At 38.6% G+C, this 19734-nt stretch overlaps 2 protein-coding genes across 2 annotated transcripts in view; both read left to right on the top strand.

Annotated features, from left to right (window-relative positions):
- LOC110373663 (nucleoredoxin) overlaps nt 1-17048 on the top strand; it is a 55995-nt gene extending 38947 nt beyond the window's left edge. The window contains exons 4-6 of the mRNA XM_064040360.1: nt 14504-14708; nt 15065-15155; nt 15594-17048. Coding sequence (XP_063896430.1) covers nt 14504-14708; nt 15065-15155; nt 15594-16015 — 718 coding nt within the window. The 3' untranslated portion in view covers nt 16016-17048. The remainder of the gene's footprint in view (nt 1-14503; nt 14709-15064; nt 15156-15593) is intronic.
- A 646-nt stretch (nt 17049-17694) lies between these two features.
- LOC110373640 (ATP-dependent RNA helicase WM6) lies at nt 17695-19641 on the top strand. The gene has a single exon (XM_021330968.3). It carries the CDS (start codon nt 17832-17834, stop codon nt 19107-19109), a length of 1278 nt encoding a protein of 425 aa, XP_021186643.1. The 5' UTR covers nt 17695-17831; the 3' UTR covers nt 19110-19641.
- The last annotated feature ends 93 nt before the right edge of the window (nt 19642-19734 follow it).

Below are 19734 nucleotides of genomic sequence, written 5' to 3'. Positions count from 1 at the left end.
GGGTGGCTAGGGCTGACGATCGATACCAAATATTTTGAGAAACAAAGGATTTTAAATGTTATTAAGTATGTATATTTTATTGATTTGTCATGTATGAAAAATATGATTTTTGGTGCATTTATGGCACAGTATTCTATGTAGGTATACCAATATACTAAAGTTCACAAATTTTTAGTTTTTTTTTTTGAGCCGTAAGGGCTTCGAATCTACTGAATCCGTTTGAAAAATTATTTCACTGTTGAAAAGCTACACTCTTTCCGAGTGACATAAGCTATATTCTATCCTGTAAAATCGCGGGAAAACGGCTACCAAAAATAGAGTCCTTTGTTGCGTCTTTTCGCATTTTCATGATAACTGTTAGAATTTAACTGTGAAGTTGAAGATAACTGTTCCCGTGTGAAGATATTTAATTTATAACACTAATACACAATGTTATTTGAAACTATAAAATCATAAAAACTATTAATGCTTTTCTCCATATAAAAACACATTAAAAGATATAGCTACAAGTTTTATTGTTGTCTTTTCAATTCCGTTTCTTTACCTTTATCTGTATTCTTTTATGAACGGTACTAGACTGAAGAACTGTCTTAAAAACATTGTGAAAGTAGTTATTAAAACTTTATATTTTCTGAAATCTTACTACCTGCAACATACAGCGGAATATAAAGTTAAAACTATGATGTTCTTTATATTTTATGACAGCGTCCGAGCACATACATTTTATAAGTCTCATATCAATTTTAAAAATAAAACTGTAACTTAAATGGATGGTTCATATGTAACGGAACAGGCGTCGCGCATTATTGGAGACAAATATACGATAAAACATTCAATCATTCACACCTAACCGATGATGCGTTTGTGCGTCGATCATAGACTATACGCGATCATTCACGCTCGTCGCATTTTCAGTCCTTCCCAGTTTACCTTAACTTCAAGTAGGTTTTATAACGTCACACCTCCCATTACCACAAAAAAAGTAAAAAAATACTAAAAACGGCCATGTTTTTTTTAATTGAAAGCCAGCATTACTCAGGCACCTTCAGCTTTAAAAGCAATTCGTTCAAATTAATCGCTATTGTTTCAACCCCCGGCACAGCCCTAATTAATAGGGTTGTCCGTGCGTCTGCAAGCGTGGCGAAGGAAATGTACGCTCAGCCTTTGGCCTTTGTAATTCTGTGGTAAAAAAAAAAATGGCGACGAAGGTTTTTTGTGGGGATTAACGCTGAAATACTGAAGAGACTTGTGAAGGGATTAAATTAAGTAATGAAAGTGCTATCAGGTAGGTCTATTTACTTTAGTGAGATAATTGTTTTTATGCCTGACTCAGTGTTAAGTAGAGGAAAATCTTGCTTTTCCATCATGCATTTATCATCAGCCTATCGCAGTCCACTGCTGGACATAGGCCTCTCCAAGTGCACGCCACTGAGATGGATTTTCGGCTTCTCGCATAATGCTTGTGTGTTATGTAAAAACAAGATAACTTAATTGTACATAAAGGTAGGTTCAAAATCAATAGGTTCTAAAAGACAACCACGTTTTCGATAATATCATGAAACAGTATTAAAAGAATTATGCCTTGAAATAAAATATTGAACGAAATATAAATGACCATCGCCATTCCAGAATTTACAATTACAATTAAAAATCAAAACCGCCCATCAACTATTCTATCATAGAGAAAAAATGTAGCAAACCTTTTTTCCAAATGGAATACGGTTGGCGCGTGTTTGTTTTTCATCCCATTTGTCTGTGAGTTGGCAGCGCCGAGACCATAATGGCGGCAATTGGTGAATTCTGCATCTGTTTCCCGCCAATTTGATCCAGCCAGCAAAAACGAACGAGTACTCTTTTCGAAAAATGATTTAGAAAACGTAGCAGAAGTTGCGTTTTTTTACTGAAATGCGTATGAAGGCACGCAAGTGATATCATAATTATTGGTGGGCAGTCAAAAGGTCAAAAGCCTATTCTGACAACTAGTCCTACCCTGGGGGTATTGGGTTGCCCGGGTAACTGGTTTGTTTGAGAAGGTCAGATAGGCAGTCGCTCTTGGTAAAACACTGGTGGTCAGCTGCATCCGGTTAGACTGGAAGCGGAGCCCAGTATAGTTGAGAAAAGGCTCGGGAGATGATGAAAAAGAAAACCCCCCATTGCGGTTTTAATAGTACCATAAAACCCAATATAATGAAAGCTAATGAGAAAAGCTTGTTGTCAAAGCTGCTACTTGCACCAATTTTCTTACCGAGTTACCCCAAAAATGATAGCGCTCATGAAACCCATTTTTATCTCGACGGGACCAACACAAAGTTTTATACAGCCTTCTCCCCTCAGAAAAGATAATTTTCACATAAAAGTGAATGCCTGTAATAAAGTCCGGGAGCTCAGGATCCTCAATTTTTTGTAGCTTTTCGAGTACCCAGTTGTTTTTAAGTTGAAGTTTTAATTAAAAACTCACACAGTTTAAGTAAAAAATACACCGCGAGCTATTTGCGTTCGGAATACAGATTATGATATTTTGGTGGAAAACAAAACTTGTTTTGTTTGTAGCTTTATTTATGTGTAATTTATTTGGTTAAAATTAATTTGTTTTTTTTTTGCTTTATTGTATGTGATATAATTGAATATACCTACTGTGCAAACATACCTAATATTTCATAAACAAGAGCATAAACTCAGAGCGTATCATGAAATAAAACGTCATAAAAATTCTACAGGCAGATCTATTCAATTCCCAGCGAATAAAATCCTCTTACACTCAAAAGGCACGGCATTCACGCAACATATTCTCACAGATCTTTATTACATTTCCATCATTCCTCCATTGCATTGGCATAATAAGCCACCAGACGTTTGCACTAAAAAAAAACAAACGTCAGTTGAAAAGGGCGCGAGTACGCCGAGTTTACCGCGGGAAGTGCGTACAAGTCACGGAGTAAGGAAAGATAGCGGAGATGCCATGAGGACGGCATGGCAGGTTACGCGTCTTCTTGTAAGTCAAGCGTCGTACGGTAGGCGTGATCAGTTACTAGAACTTACAAGACGTTTGTCAAAGATTGGTCTTGATTGACTGGTGATTTTACTTTGAAAATAATGGGCTGCTTCCATAGAAGGCACGTAAGGGAGAAAACAGTAACGTTCCTCAGGAGACCCGCATTTTGGCGCGCTACTTTCTTCAGAAATTTTCCGTTAAGGCACCTCCGCTACTCATTTCGTTCTCCATGACAACGAGTTTTGCGCGGGAAGTGCGTACGAGTGCTGTCATGGCGTCAAGGCTTGCTCCCTACACAGTTATCGGCTTAATTTAATTGCGTAGCCCGAGCCCGTGCCATTTTGAATGGCTTTCCGCCACCGCCTCACTTTGTTTGTGTTGTAAATGGAATTTGTTGTAAATACGTATAAACGACGGCGACATTTTGTTTCGGAATGAATAGACGTTAAGTAGAGCTGGGGAAATGTATCGTTGAATGAAACGTTTGCGAAAATTAAATTACGGTTCTTTTGTTAAATTTTCTCTGTGAAACAGCTCTGCGAAATTGAACTCTGATATTCAGTTTTTTTTTTTTTAGTATTTCTTTTCCAGTAGCTTCTACTTTCAGTTTTGCTATCGAAGACTAACCGACATCTTGACTTACGGCCAGTTTCTTCATCAAACATAAAGGTAGAATTCCGTGGATAGCGGCTGTCGTAGCCGTAGCCGCGCGCGGCTTACGACAGTCGTCGGCCGCGCGCGACAATAGTCAACCTATGAAAATGTATGGCACCGTTGCCGAGGTCCGCGACAGTCGCGCACGGCTGACGAATTTCGTAAGCCGCGCGCGGCCGTACGCATCTCAACATGGTCTAGCGCTTATTAACGTCTATAGAATCTTAGTAAAACCAGAATTGAATTGTTTTTTATTTAGTCAGCAAAACTTCCTTTTGTTTTCATTCCAATACAAATGCTTTTGAATCAGTATTTGGTAGTATCCTTCTTCATTTCTACTTTTTAAAGTTAGTGTCGATTGGTAATCTATTTTCATTATACAGCCACAGCAGCACGTCATCCTCCTCTTCTTCAAGGATATCAATTAGCACTTCGACGAGAGGGAACGGACGAACAAAATCGACTAATTTCAAGACAATGCCGCGCGCGGCTTACGAATTTCGTCGGCCGCGCGCGACTGTCGCTGACCTCGGCAGCGGCGCCATACATTTTCATAGGTTGACTATTGTCGCGCGCGGCCGACGACTGTCGTAGGCCGCGCGCGGCTGCGTCAGCCGCGACCCACGGAATTCTACCTTTAAAGTCAAAGTAATGTCTAAAGTAAAAGTAACGGTCAAATTCGTTTTTTCAAGGCTAAAGTGACAGCAAAACTAATAGAAAAAGCGAATTTGACCGTTACTTTTCATTTAGACATTACTTTGATTTTTACTTTGGCTTTTACTTTTGATGAAGAAATTGGCTGTAAGGGTGCTAAGCAAGAAATTAGAAATAAAGTTAGCCTGAACTTAAAAGTTCTACAGACTTCTTAAAGACAGAAGTTTATTTCCTCAGCTCATATTTTCACGAATTACGAAACTGCATACTTGCCTATAGGTACTTGCGTAGGTACGTTATTCACATTCCACCTGCTGGCAACACCTACCTATATATTATAGTATGATAACTTACCTAACTCGATACTGATTGAGTTGAACCCGAGGGTCCGAGTAAAACCACCATCCGTAAAACTAAATCCCCGCTCGACCGCGAAAGCTATTCGTTCAGGCTTTCCGATTTAATTTCAGCCATACCTTTATCTTCCTTTCGTGAACTAAACTAAATAGAATACTGTTAGAGAGTCCATCGATACCCTTTTAAAGTAAAAAGGTTCTTTTCTAAAATGGAGAATGGAATAGGTATGGTTCTTTTTTCTAGAGCCTACTTTATGGAATTGACATCCTTTATGTACCAGGGCTGTGGTAACTCTTTCGAACAATCCAGAAGGCCCGGCAGGCTTTAGCCTTGGTCAGTGGGGCCCACTAATCAGTCATATTGACTGTCATCTTATTTGTCAAGGGAAAAACTAAAATATTTGAGCTCCGAATTAGTTTAATCCTAATAAATTGTTTGAGGACAGGATCCCGCTATTTGTGCTAACGGATTTTCGCGAAACACCTGTTTTCGTTTTAAAACTGACAGATACAAATACTTAGGTACTTTTCGAGATTTATTTGTCTACCTTTTGATCTCAAATTGTTACTGTTACATCCTTTTTATCGTCCCACTGCTGGGCACAGGCCTCCTCTCACACGGAGAAGGATTGATCATTAATCACCACGCTTGCTCAATGCGGGTAATTGAGACAATATTTATTTATTGATTGCAAAATGTATACTGTTACAGATAAGCATCCTTATCCTAGATATTTCAACAATGTTTACAACAATCATAAGGCGCCTTCATACTATTGACAGTCATTTGTTATGTCTGTGTTTCTCAATGATACTGCATAAATTGCTGACGGAAAACCAACAGTTCTCACGACTTGTTCCCACAAGTTATTCACCGTGAAATGATATCGGAATAGAATGCAAGTTATTTCCAGTATGATTGATAAGTGTATTTATTTGGAATGGTATACTCAACCATGGTATAACGAATAGAAATAATAGTAAATCGCTTTGTGGGTTTCAAAAACTTTTACAAAGCAGCACGGAGCCTGGAAGTTGACGGGTGTTACACTCCCGTGCCTAGGAGGGCACTTACAGCCAGCATCCCGAATGCTTTTCAGTAGCAGTCCTTACAATTCCAAGGGAGAAACCGTTATGTCAGGCGGATTTGACAAACCTCTGAAACCAGGACTATGTAGACAAGTGAAAATAATATAAATAATTAAGAAAGTTAAAAAAATAATTACGCAACTACCTGTGAAGGAAAAACTGCTTTTTCACCTATATACACCTGTACCTATACACATAGGTACATATATACCTGGTGTATATATATACCTACCTGCTACAGAGTATCATGTGACTCCCGCCAAACAATACCTATGTACACACTTCAAAATGTCGATGACAATCAGTTCACAACGTCCACAGAACTGCTCGCAAACAACGACAGATAAGAATTTTCTCCGAGCATTCTTTACAGATTTCACTAGCTATAAATGTGCGAACAAAAACGTTGCAATTGCAATAGATATCATTTGTAGTATGCATGTTATGGACCAAGTGATAAATTGGGCAGTATACATAATGCCCGGTCATTATGAAAAATGCCCAATATGAGAGCGCAATTTGATAATAATTGTTCAAATAATCAAATTGACCGGGCACTATACATATTGCCCGTGACCTTTTGGGCAAAGTAATACAAACATATTTAATTTCATTTTTTTAACATAACACATCCCATATTAATTGACCCAGCATGGAAGTAAGCATGCAACATGCAGCAAGCATCGCTTCTGTCACGGCTCCGGCGCTGCGGGGCTCCGGCGGTCCCATGCGAGCTTATCGTCGCAGATGGTTTTCACGCTCACCACCGCAGCTTCGGCTTGCTGGCCGGCAAGGCCGACCAGCCTCAGCCGCGGCGGCGAGCGTTAAAACTACCTGCGCCTCAGCTCGCAGGCCGCCTCGCCCCTCCGCGCCTTCGCGGTTTTGAATTGCACTCTAGGGGTAGGGCAGACAAGACTACGTGGAGTCGGTTTTGCAGCGAATCGTTTTCGTCACTAACTTCAATTTTTAATACAATGTTTTGAATCCAAATTAAATTCGACCATAAAAAAGCGAGAAAAGAAAAATGAGATCAAGAAAAACGAGGCCGAGTAAGTAAATCAGATGAGAATTGTCCAATTAATAATTTTGTGGCTAGACTTGTAATTTTCCATTAAAATAGAACATATAATTTAAAACAATAATCATAAAATATGTAGCAAGTAACAGGATTTATTTATTAGAACAACTGCCACCCTCGCACCGCATAAAATATAGCTTTATTATCAAATTGCCCAACTATCATGTAGCAATATAATAATGCCCGTACAATGTGATAAATAATGAAGTTATGATAGTTATTAATCACTTGGCCCGATAAAGCTAGACATTATGCATAATGCTCGGGCATTATAAATAATGCCCGAATTAATCACATGGTCCATAACATGCACATTGCACACGACGTGTTTGGAGAGAAAGCTAAACAACTATTTTATTGTTTACCTCTTTTTGCAAGTCATACTTGTAGTTCTTTAAAATTTAAAGAAGATTTTCGCTGTTTAAGTATATACTTAATGCATAAACAGGACGTACAATAAGTTCATAGTTTAAGAAACACTTGAAAAACGCATTTTTTTAACTGTGGAGTGCCCATCAGAATAACACATAGGCTACAATTTGTAAACATATTTTTCGAAATACTAAACCTGCGCAGACGAAGTCGCGGGCACCAGCTAGTTCAATTATATTCCTATTAAAAGCGTGTTAATATGACAGTTAGTTATTATTACATATTTATTACGCGTATTACCTACTATTATTCAGAATCAGATCAACTGATGCATAAAATGCAATTTCGCGCCACAATATCAGACAAAGGTATTACTGTATTCAGCCAACCCTTGCAATGATCCCGCTGAGTTCTTAATTAAAATAAGATTGGTATAACAAACAAATCTAAATTAAATACTAACAGTACACTGCTGACTAAACAGTCGGCCGATAGTTAGTCCGATGGTATTTTTTTTTTAAGAAAATCGAGAATTCCGTCAAGTTTTTAGTCAGTCTGATACCGACCTAATACTTGATCGTTGTTATGTGCGTACTACCATTCATCTTTATACTGATTTATGAGCCCAAACAAACTATCGGCCGACTAAAAGTTTACAGTGTACAGGGCGGGAACAGTAATTGTATACTCTTGAGATTTATGTCTATCGAAGGGTTTAATAAAGCCAAGACGTTTATTAAGCCCCATTTCCCGGCATTGCGTTGCGGTCGGGTGTTAAAAGATTTATTTTTACCTGGCAACATTGAAAGGTAGGAAAACGTGGAAAGTGTGTGTTGAAGGAAAAAGGTTTTATTAGGTGAGGAACAGCCATCATGAAACATTTAGAATTTATGAGTCTCAAAGCTTAAAAAAGACTCATGCTTAAGGTAAATGAGTATGTGCTTCTGTATTTTAATATATTTTGATAAGTTTTTGCGTTATTTCTGCCTTTTAGGGTGTTGCCCTCATTATAAAACGCCTGTGGGGAATCGATAGCACACCCTTTTTAATTGACTTTTATCGCAATTTCACGGTAGTGATATGAAAAATTAAATTGGCTGCTTTTTGTAGTTTTTCTCTTAATTTACTACCATGTATGCAAATTGTAATACCTAATCTTAGTGTAGTTTTTCGTTACCAAATATACCTAATGGTCTTACGGGCCAAGATCTTTGTTTCCTTGTCAAGTTTCTTTTAGGTACAAACGAAACTACATTCCTTGTTCTTACTATTTACGTAGGTACCACTTCATCCCAAATAGTACAGGTCCCAAATACCCAATAACAATTGTCCCTTATCTTACCCAGTTTACATTAAAACAAACTTGTGACGCAATATTTATCGAGGGCCTTCTAATAAAGCCAGGACGCTTATTACAGCCGGGTAACCCGTTACGGCAACCCGATTGGGGTAAAATGGCGATTACGCGCCTGTGGGGAGAAGATAACCCACCCGGGTATAACGTGGGAGGTAAGGACTGGTGAACTAATTGGATAGATCAGATGGCAAGCTTAAGATTATGGTAGGATTATTTTGGTTGAGTAGATTTGTATCGTATGCATTACATTATATACTCTTTACTCTCATTGTGAGCTCTACGGAGCTTCAAAATATAAAACCTGTATCACCCGCGACCTGGGGTAATTACTTCCCTTAACTGGATAAAATATAGTCTATTATGCCCTGCCTTAACAAACAAGCATGCACAGGAATTCAAAACAAAGGTTGAAAAACAAGAAGGTATTTTTCTTAAAAAGACAAATAAAAGCTTCAAATTACCTCAACAAACAAATAACATCAGAAAAGCAGCAAAATACAATGGAAGCTACGGAAGGTTCAAAGTACTCCAAAGTTGCACTAAACCTTCTCAATTCTCTGCAAAACTATTCAGTTCCCCTTTAGAACGTTATCACAGTTTTATGGCGATCCCTCTCCCCTGATCATGGGTATTATCACGGAGTAAGGAACTATGAGCGGAGATGCCATAACGCAGGTCCAAGCGTCTTCTTCTAGGTCAAATACGAACGGTGGGCATGACCAAAACGATCAGTTACGGACCAAACGAGGCGTTTGGGTCCTATAGGACATCTGTCAACGATTTTTGGTATTACAAAAAATCAATCAAATCAAATATCAAAATACGTTTATTCTCAGGCTCCATTGGCCCATAGATATACACCTACCTTAAAACAAACATACATATTATTACAAAAAGTGATCGGGTCCAAAGAAGGCGTATAAGAGCAAGGACAGTAACGTTCCCCGTCCCCCGTCTACCGCATTTTGGCGCGCTACTTCCTTAGGAGATTTTCCGTTATGGCACCTCCGCTAGTCATTTTGTTCTCTCTGGGTATAATCGTCTGCAGAAAGGGAATCAAATTCAATGGCCAAGCTGACTACGTGACTCGAGCTTTCAACTCAGAGCTTTCAACTCGAGCTTTCTCATATTATTTTCAGTTGTAGAAGAGCTTTTTGAAAATTATTAAAGAATTTTTCGGGATTGGGTCATGAAAGTACCTATTGTATATTGTAAAGAAATTTTCATTTAAGTAAAAGATGCGAGAAAAGTTGGAGAAACTCGCTTTAAAATTGTTGCAGTTTCTGTAAGTCTGTTCAACGTAAAATTACAAACTTTTGAAATATATGCTAATTCGGCAATTTTCTCGTGTACATAATATGCATGTATCTCCCGACGTTTTTGGTTTATTTCGACCCCAAAAGATATTTGATTTCAACAGAGGAGAGGTGCTTAATGATTTCACCTTAGGTATATTTATCGTCACCATTAAATGTCAAATGAAAGTCAGTCAAAAAATAGGACCAAACCAGACACTGCCGTGACCATGGCAGCCATATTTAGTGACCTACAAATACTATTTTCCAGCTACCAACGTCCTAAAACGGTAATGAACGTGAAACACACCATTAATTATCAGGTAACGTAACATGGATCGTGTTTTGTTACTAACGGTCGACCACGGGCTAACCGCTGCGAATTTACTATGTAATACCAGGTATTGCTGTGTAAATACATGATTTTATTTGGCCTAATCCTTATTTATATTATGGAGAAATTACTGACTGGCAGTTTGATACGCCTGTTCAGCGTTCCCGATGTATTTTTTTGTAAAGACAGCTTAAACAAAGTCAAATCTTTTATGTATTTCAAAAACGCCTTTCCAAGGTCTTCTGAAACCTCACACTAGTTGTCCAAAATGTTGGTCTTATGGAGAAGACGAAGACACAAACTCCTCTTTGGTCACTCTTCTTTTTCATAAGAGGAAACAACATCAGAAGAGGCAGCATTTTATGCAGGCTGTAGTGTGACTTGTAACTTTTTCTACTTCTAAATAGAGCCAAAACGATCTTAAAAGGACAGTAATAGGTAGATATTTCTTTAGCTAATATGTGTTAATATGCTAACAGCTAACTTTTAGGACTCTACAATGATTACCTCGCATGTCAACAAGCAACTTTGTTCAATGTATGTATCACATCACTGGGCCCAGGTGGACTATTCCACCGTCCGATGTAATTACTGAGTCGCCCCTACATCGACGGTGAGTTACGAAGGGCTGCTTAATTGAAACCTACCCTTGTGCAAACCAATCATATTAAAATCATAAACTTGTAGATATATTGATTGTATGGTTATTTACACTAAAAGCTAGAGAAAGGGCAACGTATACCTACCTTTTGCCGAAATCCTGTACAGAAAAAGTAATTGTGTTGGTCAATCTATCTTTCGAGAAAACTTTTGAACCAATTAGAATAACACTAACATTATACATTGAGAGAAACCTGAAGAATTTTACCTCGGAAAATTGTTATTTCATAATAGGTAGCTAGGTACTCAATTCTTTTCTCGTATTTTCGAAGCAACGCGGAAATGGAATTCTCTTATTCTTCTCAACACAATATCTACAACAAAATTTAATCTAAAAGCTCCCATGGATATGCTAATCTTCTTTTATTGCGAAAAGAAGTAAAGTTTGTACACAATGTTACGTTTTGTTATGCTTATTTTTCGGCGGGGTGTCATGGCGCCAAAGCGTAATGGCGCGCAAGTGAATTATGGAGGGAAAATATTATCGTTGCGTTACGTAAGAGAATATGGCTTATTTATCTGAATAGGTAGGCACGCTACCGAATAAATGATTTTAGGAAAGGTAATTTATGGTTCTTTTGTTTATTTTTCGTGGAAATCGAAACAAGTTTATGAGACAATCATGGGACGGGAAGCCATACTAATTGGTGCCGGCTTGGCTTGACTAATTGAATTTCAGTCACAATACTTTTTGATATCAATAGGTAAATTTAAATGCCCATAGCTAACTTCATAAAACATACATATACTAACCCTCAATTTGGAAGGTAAGCAAGTCTAAACACCGGCTCTCAACGCCTTACTCAAAAAGGCTAATCAATCTTCGAATCGCTGACACACCACGCCATGTCCTGTCGTCTCCACAAATCCAAGATCTTGGGGATAAACCACGGTCGTCAGGAAGTCATTTGTCAGACAAACTTTTTACATTAAACTCCTGCAAAGTTGCAGTCATCGCCAATTCTGTTCAAATGCGTTCTATAGCCGTGTTTTGTTTAAATTATTACTTTTGCTGTAGTTTGACAAAGTATGGATGTAATATGTACCTAAAGCAGTTTAGTTTGCGAACTATTGTAAAATCGGTGTTGCGAAGAAAGTTTTAGTCACCATAAAATATAGTCCTGTCAAGGTTTTAGCAACATCGCTTTGATTTTCATCGACCGCAAATCGCTGATGTAAATACTTAGATACCAGCCCGGAATTAGGTACTACATAATATAGGTAGGTTTAGGTTACCTTAATGATCATGAATCAGTAGTCTATTGATGCAAACCCCATGAAAATCCGTGCAGTCATTATCAAGTTTATCATGAACAAACCGACAGAAGACGGTGAAGGATTATATTTTATAGTGTAGGTACACTGTACATTGACGTAGTTATGGTGTGTGAGGGTGGTTACTTTAAGATGTCGATAGGCAACTCAACTTCCTCGTCAACACCATAATAACGATCTAAGTAAGTTGAGCTCGTAAAAAACTCATTTAATCGTTAACTGCTTTCTTGACAGCCGATTACTTAGAATTGGGTTTATCTACTTTCTTGTTATGTAAATACCGAATCGTGCTTATCCTCTTAGAATGTTCAGTTCTGAAATGCTTAAAAAACTGCTTCTGCATCATTGATATTTAGCACAGTTAATTATGTGAATAAAGTCTATTTCATATTTCTATTTTCCTTAAAAACCCCTCTGTTCCCTGTTTCCATTTTCCGACAGAACGTGTGAAAAAGGAAAGCTTTTAAATACATAGTTTTTAAGCCGTTGTTATTTTCCATCTTCAAAACACTTCCCCTTAACCTGAACTGAACCAAACACTGAAATGCTATTATTCCTGCACCAAGCTCAATATTATAGTAGGTACATCAAATAGTGTCGTAAACAAAAAAAACTTGATGATTCCCGGCTCCGTCCGTACCAGGCAGTGTAATTTATAGTAAAGCGGCCAACTAACTTGATATTCGCGTGAATGCCATCATTTATATACAGGAGCTGGCAGTTATTTTCACCCTCAACCACCCTTATTGGCGCGTTAAGATATGGCCTAAATCGTAGGCCCGGGGTTTTATGAGCCTTGTTTATTTCGCCTCCGTGCAATTATTTACAGGGGTTAGCAGCGAAAATGTTGATTTGGACTCGTAATTCAACATCAGCAATGTACATAGATTGCTGAAATGGGTTCAATAGCACCTGTGACTAGTTAATTTACAGTAATAAAAACAGTGAAGCATAATAAATACCTACCGGAATCGTTTTTGTGTAACATGTTTGGTGAAACTAAACTTAATTTCTCAAAATATGTAGAGAACCACATGGAAAAGCAAAAAATAAAGTGTCTAAAATGCTGAAGATAGATAGGATAGCCCTGCCTTCTCATCAATATTTCACCTAACTATCAAAAGCAAAACAATTTCGTCTCCTCAAATACAAGCAACTGTTTACCTCAAAGTTTCTTCAACTCTTAGATCGATAAACAACAAGAAATTTAAATTTAAATAGCAATCCCGCCCTAATCCGTATTCATTGCAGCCAACTTACCCCGGGATCCACAAACACAATCCCGCACCGGGGCGGGACTCCGGGACTTGAGAATTACAATTTATCTATGTATGTTGCAATCAAGTTTCTTTTGGGAACGAAGGAGCTTGCCCCTCACTATTTTGTTTTGTGATTTATGTCTACAATCCTGTTTTTTATTGTGTTCAGAAGTTCTATGTTGGCGATTTTGTTTTGATATACCGAAGTTAGTAGCTCGTAACTGATCCAATTTTGTAAAAAACTAAAGTGATTTGGCTGAAAATACTAGGTTGCAGCTAGGTTTTTAAATAGGTCCTGAATTTCTTCGGGATGGCTTTTCAATCTCTTTTGAAAATGATACTTTTAAAGCAGACGATTCTCTTAAGAGATACATACTTATGTATACTATACTTCTTATAGATATGTTATAGATACTTTAGCATACCTTCCGTATTTCTAATTCCCAACGTAAAATCGTGAAAATGGCTTGTGAAAATTCTGAAACGGAATATTACAGCTTTGTTTATTTATGAGTTCATATGGAATGCTCGTAATTCGTAATAAAATACCTTCTATTTATTACTTGGAAGGCAATATTGCAGTCATAAATCAGCATGAATTTATTTGGTGAATGGATTCATATTCATGCCTTAATTTTCTATGATCTATGAGTTCTTAAAGGCCTTTGGATTAGATTGTGATCAAGAAATTACTGGTTACTTCTGACTTAGGTACATCCTTCTTACTGTCTTACTGATGTTATAATAAATGCGAAATGAACTCTTCCTATCTGTCTTTTACTACAAAACTGAAAAATACAGACCCGATTTCAATGAAAAGTACACAGATAATCTAGAACTAATTTACTAGACTAATAAACTAGAATTATTTTGCACTTGTTGCCTGAAGTGGTTCTCCCGTGACTTGAATGAAACTGCTGAAAACCGCTATTAATCCAAAACCTTATTTTGGAGCCTTCCAAAAATTTTAAACTACGTCCTAATTCCACGTCAGAGGCCATAAGGCAGATTGTGAGAAAACTGACACTACTTATGACTTTTTGCCTGCATCTCACCCGATAAGAAGCTAATAACACTTAGTCTGATATTACTTACCAGAATTCACAACCGACCTCTTTTTTCTTCCAGGAGCGAACAATCCTACAACCGCACGGTACAATCCGTCTCCTCAGTGGGTGCACTCTCCGTGCCCTGGTCTGCCACGGACGCGCGCCTCACCATGCCAGCAGCGCTCGGTGTCGCTGGCATACCAGCGCTCGTCATCACTGATGGAGCCGGCAAGATTCTAACTGCTAACGGCAGGCAGCATTTGTCTGCTGATCCGCTTGGATTTGTAAGTAAACAATTTCTTTAGGATTAGTGGTTAGAATTTTACGTTAACCAAGCCTGGACGTGCGACACACTCCGAGCGGAAAATTCTGTGCGCCGTTCCAGCTAGCATCCTTTGTTCGCCTGTACCTGATACCGCTTGTACGAAACAGGCAGTAGTGGTCTGTAAGTATATTTTGACAACAGAAATCGACAACTTCGAGGCGGAAAAGTAATCTAAAAAGAACTAAACAATCATCCAAGGCCTGAGAATGCCTGAGATTGTATATGAGATCTGTTCAATCAATGCGGAGGATCGATAGAAAATTTACTCATCAATTAAAGCCAATTTCTCTAATAAAATTGTTATGTCCTTCACAGAACTTCCCATGGGCGCAGCGGCCAGTGTCAGTACTGACGGAGCAAGCGTTGCTGAAAATGGCGCGCCACCCAGCTGTCGTTCTATTTATTGGTAAATATAAATACTTATTTATTTCTGACTTATATCTACTAGCTGTTTTACCGCCGCGCCGTTTGATCTGCGTTCCGTGGAAACATCTTCCCGTATTGGGGTAAAATATAGAAGGATTTTTTACAATCGGTTCAACAGTTTTGTACTCCCCCTATGTACTCCCCCCATGTACTCCCTCTATATCCTCCCTCTATGTACTCCCCCATATACTCCTATCTCCCTATGTACTCCCTCCCTCTATATCCTCCCTCTATGTACTCCCCCATATACTCACCCTATGTACTCCCCCTATATACTCCCCCTATGTACTCCCACCATATACTCCCCCTATGTACTCCCTCTATGTACTTTCCCTTCGTATTCCCCCTACGTACTCCTCCTACATATCTGTCATGTCACCCACAAAAAACTAACAAAATCGTTAACCTTTCTTTTCAGATGATGAAGACTCAGAAATCGAATTCGCCGAATCCGTCATTACACCTTCAGCAGAATCTTACTACGAAGAATGCAGCATCCAGTTCCCAGGCTTCTGTCCTTACCAGAACTCCTCAGACGATGAGACCATGGACTTCGACTACCCGACGTCACGTCACTCCAGGCTGAAGAAAAAACCTTTCAAACACGTCATGTTCTACATAGGTATCGATGGAACTGACAGCGCAGATATGCTAAGGGAACATATAGGTCTCGACGATGCAGTTCCATTGCTAACCTCCATAGATTTCCCCAAACAACGCATGGTCACCATGAAGTATGGTGATGAGATCACCACGGATTCAGTCCAGAATTTCGTTGATGCGTACTTGAGTGGGAACGCTGACTTTAAGCCTTTGAAACCTTATAGTGAGAAGTGTTAGAGATCAATGTATGATTTGGAGTATGACTTATACATGATGACTGATATACCAGTTTTTTTCTACTGTTTTCTACCAAAACATTCATTTTGACAGTTCTCGTGAAGTAACTTTGCTTATCTGAAATAGGCTACTATTAACAGCTTCCAGAACGATTTCGGCCAAAGCGCTTATTCTTTCTAAGGAAGGAGATTAGCCAGCTGCGCAGGACATAATTGTTATAGCGGACTAGAATTAGCGCAGACAGAGGTGCAGTCACTATCCCTTCACTCTCGTAGTCCGATGGGACGGCAATCCGACACAACCGGAGAGAAATCAGGCGCAGGACCGAAAGCCCTAAGGTGCTGTCCGAGGCACGGATGTCGCAAGTCGCAATGTAGGAACAAAACACTGTTACGCATGCGCGAAGCATCAAATGACTGACGACTTCAGTGAGGTAAACTTATTTGACAAGAGGTGCAATGTCGTGTTCGTACATTTTAACTATGGTGACTTCCACCTTCGCCAACTTCGGACCGATATAATTACATGACGAGAACTGTACAAAATCATCTTTATAGTCATACTTCAAGGCGAAAAATGGCAATTATTTTGAATCTAGCCTTAATTACCTACATTTGTTATTCCAGTATTATTTCAATAGTTCTTTAGGAGTCATTGTAAAATATTTTCAGTAAATTCAGTAGTGATTAGAACTTAGCTATTGTATTGTTTAAATGGTTAGTTTTACAGTAATATGTATGAAATGTAGGCAGGATCTCATACATTTTTGTATGGGGGATTGTAGGTATTGAATTAAAATAAAAAGTTATTTCAAACACAGTAAAAAGGTGCAATCTGGCAAAGTTGTATTTCATAGATTTTTGAGTGCGATGCAAAGATGCAATGTAATAATTACCTATAGTGTATTGTCTCCAAAACTTGGAAAATCATAACAAACTTAATATAATGTAGCTCATTTTCATTCTATGTAATGATAAGTTATGGTTTTTACCCAAATAAAGATTAAGAAATAAAAATCTGAGAATAGATCATCTTACTTTGTTTTATTTATTTAATTGGTGTAAACCCTTGTAGGTTTCATCTTTACCAAAACTTGATGGCTACTCGCACCTAAGTTCAGAGTATAAGTACGTGCAGGTGGCGTACACCCCTGGACAAAAATGCGTGACTCGTGACTAGCTTCCGCCCACGGCTTCGCCTGCGTGGTGTGTTGATAAAAAGCTATTCACATTTATAATATTAGTAGGATTCTATGATCTACTTGATCTACAGAGTAGCAATCCCTCCCCCGTTGGTACATTCCGGATAATTTAAAAAAAACCGGATACGGTTATAGCTAGCCAAAATCATTGCACAAGTTGGCAAGTCGCTATTTGCAAATTGCACAATCTACAATAAACGGGCAATATAAACTAGACCATATAGCAAAATGTCATTGATCGTCTAGGCAGCGCCTAAGACATATAAATAAATAAATAAGTAAAATAAAAAAGACATTATTAGATTTTAAAGTCCTGTTTCTTTTGTCTGATTTCGTTTCAATATTCAAAAAATAATCTTATAAAAAAATATTATTAAATAACTAAATCATGAAAAAAGTAATCAGTATGCATATGTAGAATATCAATTCACTTGCGAAAAGCCTTGGTTCCAATCGTAGTTTTTTAACCCGTTTGGAAGTGATAAAAAAGTAAAAATTGACGCCGAAACCATAGCCGCCATTATTGTGAAATAAATTTTTCAAAATAAATTTCACGTGCTCGTATCGGAGTACGAATCGAAATAACTATATTATTTAGTTTAAAATCCACAAATCATGGCTGACAACGACGATCTTCTGGACTACGAAGACGAGGAGCAGGCAGATCAGCAGACCGCTGACGGGGCGACCGAAGCGGCGCCAAAGAAAGAGGTTAAGGGATCCTATGTATCTATCCACAGCTCAGGCTTTAGAGATTTCTTGTTAAAGCCCGAGATATTGCGCGCCATCGTCGATTGCGGTTTCGAGCATCCTTCGGAAGTACAACATGAATGTATTCCGCAAGCTGTCCTTGGAATGGATATCTTGTGTCAAGCGAAGTCGGGTATGGGAAAAACCGCCGTTTTTGTGCTGGCGACACTACAGCAGCTAGAGCCATCGGAAAACCATGTCTACGTCCTCGTTATGTGCCACACGAGAGAGTTAGCTTTCCAGATCAGCAAGGAATACGAACGATTCTCCAAATACATGGCCGGCGTCAGGGTTTCGGTGTTCTTCGGTGGTATGCCGGTACAGAAAGACGAAGAGGTCCTCAAAACGGCGTGCCCTCACATCGTCGTCGGTACGCCTGGCAGGATTTTGGCGTTAGTAAACAGTAAGAAACTGAATCTGAAACATTTGAAGCACTTTATACTTGACGAATGTGACAAGATGCTCGAATCTCTGGACATGAGACGCGACGTGCAGGAGATATTCAGGAACACGCCGCACGGCAAGCAAGTCATGATGTTCTCCGCTACACTGAGCAAAGAGATCAGACCGGTGTGCAAAAAGTTCATGCAGGATCCTATGGAGGTGTACGTGGACGATGAAGCCAAGCTGACCCTGCACGGGTTGCAGCAGCATTATGTTAAGCTTAAGGAAAATGAGAAAAACAAGAAGCTGTTTGAACTACTTGACGTTCTGGAGTTCAACCAAGTAGTCATATTTGTCAAGTCAGTGCAGCGCTGCATAGCCTTAGCACAGTTGTTAACAGACCAGAACTTCCCTGCTATTGGAATCCACAGGAACATGACTCAAGATGAGCGTCTCTCTCGCTACCAGCAGTTCAAGGAGTTCCAGAAGAGAATCCTGGTTGCCACCAACTTGTTTGGTAGAGGAATGGATATTGAGCGAGTGAACATTGTGTTCAACTATGACATGCCTGAAGACTCAGATACGTACCTGCATCGTGTGGCTCGTGCCGGAAGATTTGGTACTAAAGGCTTAGCGATAACCATGGTGTCAGACGAGAATGATGCCAAGATCCTCAATGAAGTGCAAGACCGCTTCGATGTCAACATTACGGAGTTGCCCGAAGAGATTGAGCTATCAACTTATATAGAAGGACGATAAATTACTAGAAGTTTCCATTCCTTTTGTATTACTTATTAATTGAACTTTGTGAATGCCCTGCAACTCAACTGACTTAGTGCTGATTATTGTTTGATTTCCAATTTATTTATCATGCAGATACATTATTTTTATGACATGGTACCGTGCCAGGCATTCAGAAAGTACAGTTTTGTCAACACAAGTGTGTTTCAAATTATTTGACTAAGAAATGTTCACTATCTGGAGTGTGTTTGAACTTTGTGAATGCTCTGCAAGCCTTTTATATTGATTCAGAACAACTAGTGTAGAATATTATTTGATTTTCAATTTATTTGATCATTTATCATGCAAATACATATTTTATGACATGGTACCATGGTAGGCATTCAGAAAGTACAGTTTTATCAACACAAGTGTGTTTCAATTTGACTAAGAAATGTTCACTTTCTGGAGTGCAGTGTTTTGTGTGTTTGTAACACAGATTGCTCACGTCCAGATACAAAGTAACTCTAGGTTAAAGATTAATTAAAGTAACATTTGATATTGTGATAAACTGGCTTTTATTTTTTCTTTTCTGTAACTATAACAACTACCTATTAAATGGTTAAAAAAGTACAACTGGTACAACCAAGTTATATAGAAAAAA

The sequence above is a fragment of the Helicoverpa armigera genome, chromosome 22 (genome assembly GCF_030705265.1).
Source record: "Helicoverpa armigera isolate CAAS_96S chromosome 22, ASM3070526v1, whole genome shotgun sequence".
NCBI classification, from domain to species: Eukaryota; Metazoa; Arthropoda; class Insecta; order Lepidoptera; family Noctuidae; genus Helicoverpa; species Helicoverpa armigera.
This window is presented reverse-complemented; position numbering and strand designations above follow the sequence as displayed.

Excerpts from the sequence above, each read along its gene's own strand:
- LOC110373640 (XM_021330968.3), top strand. The coding sequence starts at position 17,832 with ATGGCTGACAACGACGATCTTCTGGACTACGAAGACGAGGAGCAGGCA.